The sequence below is a fragment of the Bacillus rossius genome, chromosome 1 (genome assembly GCF_032445375.1).
Source record: "Bacillus rossius redtenbacheri isolate Brsri chromosome 1, Brsri_v3, whole genome shotgun sequence".
Classification (NCBI taxonomy): Eukaryota; Metazoa; Arthropoda; class Insecta; order Phasmatodea; family Bacillidae; genus Bacillus; species Bacillus rossius.
In genome coordinates, this window is record NC_086330.1 from 364,317,852 (window position 1) to 364,327,161 (window position 9,310).

At 40.4% G+C, this 9,310-nt stretch overlaps 1 protein-coding gene across 1 annotated transcript in view; it reads left to right on the forward strand.

Annotated features, from left to right (window-relative positions):
- LOC134528520 (uncharacterized) overlaps window positions 1-3,447 on the forward strand; it is a 13,359-nt gene extending 9,912 nt beyond the window's left edge. The window contains exon 5 of the mRNA XM_063362226.1: window positions 3,443-3,447. Coding sequence (XP_063218296.1) covers window positions 3,443-3,447 — 5 coding nt within the window. The remainder of the gene's footprint in view (window positions 1-3,442) is intronic.
- Window positions 3,448-9,310: the final 5,863 nt, after the last annotated feature.

Consider the following 9,310-nt stretch of genomic DNA (forward strand, 5'->3'; position numbering starts at 1 on the left):
ATATTGTATCCAACATATTGGAAGGTGTTGGAAGCTAAAATTTGACAGTGTGACAGGGCCTTAAGAGTGAATCTGTGGGAAGTCTAAGATGTACATCAAGTTCTGTCCCTGCCCGAACACGCCCGAATATTCACCTTCGGCCAACCTCGGGTTTATTTATATAAATATTTATATTTCTCTGTTTATTTTAATGTAGCTATACTAACCTAACTAACCGTCCATAGTGTTTTAAAGTGTTTTAAAGTAGCTAAATAATCTTATACTTATTGACTGATATAGAATACTGATCCATATAATTTAAAAAAAATATTATTGTGAATATAAATGATATAAATTTTGTTTATAAACATCTTTAAAGTGTTTTTATATAATTGAGGTTATGTTCCCGTATTTACAACGATGTCAGGTTGTTTGTAAGCGTCCATTGTTGCTGGCAGAGAGTGTTTGTGGAGGGTTTAGTATTCTCCTGGCCGTTTACATGGAAGTATTTGAGAGTTTAGGTTCCCGTGTGTATAATTTACTTGCATTATAAATTATTAAATTATTATTAATTAATAATTTAAATTAATAAATTAGAAAAAAACTTTCGGCATATTTTTCATTTACAATATTAATTATAATTTATACTCATTTATATTAATATTGATAACTGAGAATTTATTTAAAGTTTTATTAATTCAATTTATAATTTACTAAGAACCTTTTTATTCATTTTTAATATTTGAATTATTTTTTCCTGCGCAAAAGTAAAACAAATCCCGAGGTTGGCCGAAGGTGAATATTCGGGCGTGTTCGGGCAGGGACAGAACTTGATGTACATCTTAGGTTTTCCGTGAATCTGTAGTTTCGTTTTAAAGTTTAATTGTGTTCCTCCCCAAGTGGCAAAAACATCCGCCGATGGTATAGGCAATTCGAAACGACCGGATGTGTTTGTTAAGGGAAAAACCCCGAGACGACCGAAAGTGTTTGTACAGGATGTTGACCGCGTCAGGGCATCTTACCTGCGGAGTCCTAAGAAAGCAAGTCTTGAACTTCAGTTGCCAAAGACGCCGTTACTCGAGACTTGTTAACCAAACTGTGGGCAAAATTTAACTTAAGGCTGGATGTGTGCCATATAATTAAAGGTGCGCGTATTGGACAGTTGTAAGAAAAACTTGGTTGGTTTGCATTCAATTTGATGTATGATTTGTTGTAAATAGTATAAATTAAACTGTTATAATACATCATTGAAACTGGAAGATAAATTTTTTTGGACAGTCTATATAACATACTGATATCTTGCAGATATTTTTCTCTAGCTTGGGGGGTGATATATCCCAAAATTTTCCCCTCTTCCCTCAAATTGCGCCCACCGCCTCGAATGCTGCTCCAACCAATCGCTGCGCTTCCTCAGTGCCGCTCCTTCAGCTTCAGGGGAATCCTTCACCAGGTGCGAGGTGATGGTACCTCGCCAATCCAGTGGCAACATACAAGATGTTGTCTTTAAGGCTTTAACCAAAGTTCCGGCACACATTGCAATCAACATCTTACAGGTGCTAGCAGGGCAGCAACTAGAGCCTCTGGCACCCGGGGCATGAATGGATTCGTGCGCCCCCCCCCCTCTTTTTTTGCACATACCATACCAATAAAGCGGGGGGTCTGGGGGCCCTCCCACGGAAAAATGGTGCTATTTAAGCATTTTCGGTACCTTCATGTAACAGTTTCTGTGCTACTGTAACTTACATGCATGAACCCACTAGTAGGAATTATAATGCAAGCTATTTCGGCGCCCCCACAGCTTTGCGCCCGGGGCGTACGCCCTGCTTGCCCCCCCCCCCCCTAGTTGCGGCCCTGGGTGCTAGCAGAGAAGGAAGCAAACCGTAAACCATAAAGCTACTGGCAATGACAGCGAGATGTCGCGAACTACACTATGACGCTGCATATCCTAAAGTTTTTTTTTGATCTCTGCATTCTAAACATTAATTTCTGAAATCAGCGGCACACGTACATACATTCATACTCATTTTATCACACATCGTCATTTTTATATATTATCTTCCGTGTTTTAACTTTAAAAACTCCATAATAAAAATAAATCAGCTTTAATCTATGTGGTTTTCAATAATGGGTTTGGTTAGAAACTGATCGTAAATACTTGCGTAAAGTTGTTTGTTCATTATATTATTTTCATTTGCCAAAATTCTTGCGGCACACCTAAACAGCCTTCGTGTCACACACTCACAGTGGTTGTTGATGTGAACAAATAAACAAAAGTGAGTCAATATTGTGCGGAGCATTTAAATAATGAGCATCTCCAAGTCCAACTTGGGTAAGGTAGTTGCCAAAAAACCTCTAGGCAATCGGGCACACACGACGAGATGGAACAACATCGCATGGTTCCGCTGATGCAACAAGGTGTAAGAGCTGCTTGCTGGTTGGCGGTTGCTGGTTGCTGGTTGGGTGGTACTGTGCGTTGTTGACATCGAGGGGTTTTTGCAGTTGAACGTGAGACTTCACAACATGCGAGAAGGGGGGGGGGGAATAGGGTGGCAAACCCCTGTGGCCCGGAGTAGCATCCTGAGACCAGGAACACTACAGAACACTACATCACGCCCAAGTACCGCAAATATACCCTTCAGTCTGCAGAGATATGTACATATCGCACACAGTAAAAAAAAAAAAAAAAAAAAAACAATTATTTCTTTATTTTTGCAGATGAATGTGTTAGTTACTGTTTTTCAAACCTATTCTTGGGCAAATTATCTAGATACAAACCAAATCTGACAACATTAATCTAGTGTATGAAAGCCAAGCTATCGCTGAGAATGAGAATAAAAACAACTGCAGCTTCTTTCTTCAAATCAAGAGTTGCGAGCATGCAGATAAAATTAAGCCAGATCCAAAGTTTATTTAAAGTGGCACAGTTTAACTGTATTATTATTAAGTTAATGGTCTTAGAATATTACCTGACTACCTTTATTGATACACAAAAGGAAGATACAATTAGAATATAGCATTTGAAAGCTATGGACAGAAATTCTTGAGACGACGAAACCTCAGAAATTATAGAGAACTTCAAACCATTTGGTATCGACTCGAGGCCTGAAAATATGAGTTAGATAAGATGCTACACACGAACCCTTACCGGTTCAGTTTCCCCCATAAATGATGTTAATCATGATAAATCATAACTACGGGATGATGAATGAGGAATGATGGATTGATGATGATGGATTGATGATAGATGATGATGGATTCATAATAGCTATCTTTGTGATGATGAGTGTGATGAAGATGCCAGTGATGAGAATGATCAGGATGATGTTTATGATGATATGCTGAGGATTGATCGGTCTGGAGGCTGGTTGGATCCCCAGACATCGCCTCGGGGGTCATGATCATGTCATGACTGAGGTGGACCAAGCTAGGTGATGTTTCGGAGGTTGGCCGTTGCCCCCCGCAGCATAGTGTGAAGGGACAACACAGCAATCGGTCCTGGACCAGGGGAGGAAAAACAAGAATCCCGGATGTGAGCAGAGACTTAACCTGGGATCTGTGGCTCGTCAGCAAGAATCTTTTACCCCTATGTCAACATGTCATAACAGAACATCATGCTAACCAGATGGCTTATTAGCACTTATTAGCGCAGAACTCTGTACAACAACTGTATATTAAAATGCTTTTGGTTAAGAAAGTTTCAGATGGCATTTGCAGCATTTTTTAACATATCATCACCTTCAAACTGCTTTCAGTCTGCGGCCAGGTCAGCAAAATAAAATGCCTCTATCTTCCTCTGTCATACCACCAGTCTTATTCCTTCATTCGGTTCCATTATTCTCCTCTCTCCTGAGCTTCTTTAACTATCTGCTCTTTCCACCTCATCCTTGGTCTTCCTTGGGGTCTCCTTCCTGTATACTACAACTCCATCATTTTACTAGGTTGCCTCTATTTTCCCATTCTCTAGACGTGGCCATACATCTCATTCAAGTCCTGCTCTTGCTTGCACCATTTCACTCCTGATCCTGTCTCGCCTCATAACTGACAACATATAACCTCATAAACTGTATACATATTTCTCTGATCTTCCCAGCATCTTCACTTATCTACAGTCCAAGTCTCTGCCCCATATGTGACTATGGGCACATAGTAGGTATTGTACAACACTTGTTTGCCTTTTAATGACTCCTTCTTTCTTACCAAATCTCTCACACACCTGTAGAATGCATCCTACTGTTGTCTACTCCTTACTGTTCTTCCTTACTTTGCCCCCTTCCTTCAACACACTTCCTAGATACTTAGGTTTCCACCTGTTTCAACTCAACACCATTTAATTAAATGCATCTCATTACTCCATTCTTGATCCTTGTCATGGCCATCAATTCACTCTTTTAAGTGTATCAACACAGTTGTGCTATGCACTATCTATACATATACACAGATAATGTGTAGTGTTGTTAGGTAGGAACAAAATACAATTGTCACTTCGTGAATATGGTATATAGATGTAGGAATGGTGTTATTTAGTTATCAGAGTTTAAATAATAAATAATTTCTCTATGGATATTTATGGCTTTGTAACTAAGTATATTCTGTTATTAAGTTTCAAAATTCATATATGGGCGCCACCTTTATGCACAACTTAAATTCCTTCATAGGTCAAGGTTAATGTCGTGTGGTACATAAGGGAAAAATGAAATATTCTCACACTTTAAAATCTTCACAAGGCATGAGAATAGACAACAGACGACTTGAAAACATAAAGGACACATACATATACACTGTAAAATGACAACATGGAAACATATGATTAATACCAATATTCTTTAATCAAATAAAATTATATTTATGTTTCTAGTTGGTCCAGTGGTATGCTATTCATGTTTTATAAAATTGCTGGATCTAGGTTGCACACATGATAACATAAAAACAAAAGTTCATATAGTTTCAAAATAATAATGTCTGTTGAAATCTCAAGTTATAATCGAAAAATTTGCGTGAGAAAATAATATTTATTTGCAGTGTTCTTTATTAAAATTGATTTTATATTCCGCGGCTGAACTCCATAAATAATTGCGGTAGAGCATCTTGAGACATCTGTCTCAGTTCACCTCTGGGTGTTTGAACAAAGTCAAGTGTAGAAACAGGATACGTGATTGTATTTTATAAAATGTTTATCTCAAAAAGTCCCTTAACGTGCTCAACAATGAAATGTAACATTTAAAAGTCCGTCGGCAATATTACGATGTATGTAGGTAGAAAACAGTTACATTAACATAGCATCATGATTCGGCTGTTTACTCACGGTAAATCACACCTGAATACACGTCAGTTATGACGTGCCCTAATTAAATAACATGTACTTTAGGCTTATACGATGTATTAAGCATCCTGGTTGTAGGATGATCTACCCAGCTATTTATCTTCGTTGATTTTTCAGGGGATTTAAACCCAGGCTATGTAGCCATCATCGCCGTTAATTCAAGACTCTTTACCGTTAATTCTGTAGTGACGCTTATCTTAAGTAACACCGCCGCTGATTGGCTGAAACACTAAGATTGTTGACTTAATTACACGTTCAAAATCACTCACAGACAATTAACAAAACAAATTAATACATCAAAATGCCTTAAATTTAAAATAGGATTTTCCAACAATGGAAATTCTGTTTTGCAAATTATAAATAAAAAGTTCAATTAGCCGTTTTAAGTCCAATGTTCCCTAGAGGGGTCTTGTTAATTGAGCTTCGGCGTCATTCAGATTACACCATAGAGAATGGTAGTTGCAGATACGTCCAAATACATAATCATAGAACAAAAAAATAAAATGTCAATAAATAATAATAATAATTAAAAATGTTATTTAAATAAAACAAAACACTTTCTGTGCGTAGGACAGTCATGTTTCAGCACACAGTTTGCAAAATTTGTACTATATGTCATCAAGCGATTAGATAAAAAAGGGAAATGTGGCGGACAATTTAAATGTATTATGGAGATAACATAGTGGAAATTGGAGAATTCTAACTACATCATTCGTTCAAACTAGAGGCAACATACAGTTAAGAAAACCATAATTTACTTATAATTTGCTATGTACAAATTGATTCGCAGCATTTTCCTGTCCCTAATTGCTACAATTTTACGCGAAAATTATTAAATGCATGCTAGACGACAGGGTATATTCTTTGGCTGCTGTATTTTTATCTGTGTGAAACACAATTTCTTACTCAAATGGCCACTTAGAATACGAGCACTAGATGTAATGTCTGCGATTAATGTGGGAGATTAAAAATACACAGAGCTAATAATACTATATATATAAATAATATAATGTATATATATTTAATTCTCTAAAGTAGAATAGATTTGAAAAGTTTTCAAATATAGTTATCCTATGTATTGAAGTATTCGTTTTTGGCAGAATTTTGATTCCCTTGCTATTCATTGTCAATGCAAATTTTAACTGTTGCAACCATTCACATGCAACAAAATAATTAAGCCGACTACTTATTTCACCAAACTCAATGTAAAACACGTTGATGTTTGTTGTAGTTCACATGTGTGTATGTAGCTTTAGACTCAGGCAATAAGACAACTTTAAACTTTTTAAGTTCAGTAACTGATTTTAATGTCTCATTTCATGAAAATGCACAGGTAATAATACTTACAATATAGCAAATTTATGAAAATACAGAATAATTGCATTAAAAAATGGGTCAGCTTTTCATGAAAGTACACAAAAATAAAACATAACATGTTAAGACATACCACAGAGGGATTTAGGAATTAAATTTGTAAAGTCTGCTGTATTGAGTATGCAATAATAATTGATATTGGAAATAATACCAAACTATTAAGACCTTCAACACTGGCAAAAAAAAAAATATTACAACATTATTTTAGAAGTATGTTAGTTAAAAATGTCTTTATGTTTAATGACTGTAAAAATTTTTTTTATCATGATAATAGATAAATGTTTGTTCATTTAATTTTTTTATGAATCATGGCACAAGGGTTATTGAAAATGACCCAAAAAGATGAAAACACATAATGCAATGTTGCAATCGTTAAATGTTTATTTATCATCAATTTTTATTCTGTAAACAAGTATTCGTTCAGCTCGAGCACCAGCAGAAAAATATAATCAATACTAATTTATATTATATTTACAATCTTCAGTTCACAATTTTTTTTTTTTAAGTTGCAAGAAACTGTTCGTTTGCTGTCCAATGCAGACAAATGGAATTTAAATTGACACGTTTTCAACTTCCAGTTTTATAGTTAGTTTCTGTAGCATTTTTTTTTTTACAGAACTCACATGTTCGCTGACCATTTGTTTCGCAAAATGCGCGGGGTCAAGACAAAGAATGTCTCCGTGAACGCACTGCCTGCTGAGACAGACCTGGCCGCACACAATCATCAGCAAACGGTGTCGTACGCGGGTTCCTCCTCTTGTGTCAGAGTGTCGAGGCGGGCAACTGCGTTCAGATAGGCGGCCTCGTTCCCTCCTTCAAGCTGCACGTAGTAGAAGTCGTCCGTCGGCGTGTCGACGTTCGTCTTCGAGCGCAGGCACAGGTACTTGAACTTGTGCTTGTTGTTGCTGCTGCTGTTGCTGACGTTGCCGGGCCGGGTGTTGACCTCGGGGCTGTCGCAGATCTCTGCGTAGATGTTCTCGTCCTCGCGGTCCGGCGGGCCGCAGACGGCGTCCGCCACGCGGCCGTACGGGATCTCCTCGCCCGGGGTCTTCAAGATGGCGGGCAGGTCGCGGCTCTGGATGTCCGCGGCGGACGCCATCAGCCTCGCCTGCCGCAGCTGCCGCGTCAGCGCGCTGATCACCGACGAGTGCTGCCGCAGCTTCTCCTGCTGCTGGCGCGACCTCTGGGTGCGCAGCAGCTGCTCGTCGCTGAGCGCGCGGCCTAGCGGTTCGCGCGCCAACAGGGAGATGGCGCGCGGGTCGCTCAGCGTCCTCTCCAGCGGCGAGATGGCGCGCGCGTCGCCCGGGCGGAGCGGTTCCATGCTTCCTCCAGAGATGGCGCGCGCGTCGCCTGGGCGCAGCAGCTCCGCGCTGCCTCCAGAGATGGCGCGCGCGTCGCCTGGGCGCAGCAGCTCCGCGCTGCCTCCAGAGATGGCGCGCGCGTCACCCGACCCGTACGCGACGACACCCAGCAGTTCGCACGGTGGGCCCGACATGGTAGGCACATCTCCGTGCGGCTTGGGCGTGTACATGAAGGATGAGGACTTCTTGGTGATGGTGCGCGACTTGGAGCGGTCCCGGGGCGCCTTCTTGGGCTGTTGGATCGTCGAGGGAGGGAAGATATGGTGCGTGACCTTGATCTGGCGGCGCCACGCGTCGCCGCGGTCGCGGCAGAAGCACAGCGCCGCCTGCAGGACCTGCGACTTGAAGAGGCGCGACTCGGAGTCATGGTGGAACAAGGGCCTGGAGAGCAGGAAGCGGGAGTCGGCGTCCATCTCCAGCAGCTGGGGCTGTGTCGCGCCGCTGGGCCTAGTGGTAAGGTCTTGGGGCAGCGTACACACCAGGATCACGTCCTCCTCCTGGTAGTGCTCCAGAAGCAGCGTCCCTGAAACACCAGCCACTAGGTGAGCATCACATACTCCTCAAGATAGTGCTCTAGAAACAGCATGCCTGAAACACCAGCCACTACGTGAGCATCACATCCTCCTCAAGGTAGTGCTCTAGAAACAGCGTACTTGAAACACCAGCCACTAGGTCAGCATCACATACTCCTCAAGGTGGTAAGTACACTAGAAACAGCGCCCCTGTAACACTAGCTGCTGGCTCAGAACACGGGCTTCGCTACAGTTGGTTCAGGCTTATGTCAACACTTTTGAAATCAACAGTTGTATCACTACCTACCTATAAACTGCGACCGAAAGAAAGTTTTCACACTATAGTAAACATGCAGCTTGGTTAGAAGCACATCATTTAAAGTATTACCTTGAACTAAACATTTAATTCATCGTTCTAATTTTTGAATTGATGGCTGATAAAAATGCAATGTGAACTTTTCACTGTGTGACACATGATTACAGGTCTCTAGGCTTATGACAATAAAGTTTAATTGTATGGCAGAAAGTTACTGAAAGTAGTTCTTAAACAGGAATTCCAAAATTGTTCATTTAAGTGTGAACACAGTCATGTTCATCCCTAATCTGTTGTATTCAATCCCTGCCAATATTTATTTTTAATATTTAACCACAGCTTGCAGTAAAGCATATGTATTATATGCATGAAGCGACAGGGCATGCGAAACAGCCTTGCAAAGTTGTTGAAGCCAGAGTTTGTGGACCAGGGTAGCTGTTGGAACTTGTAC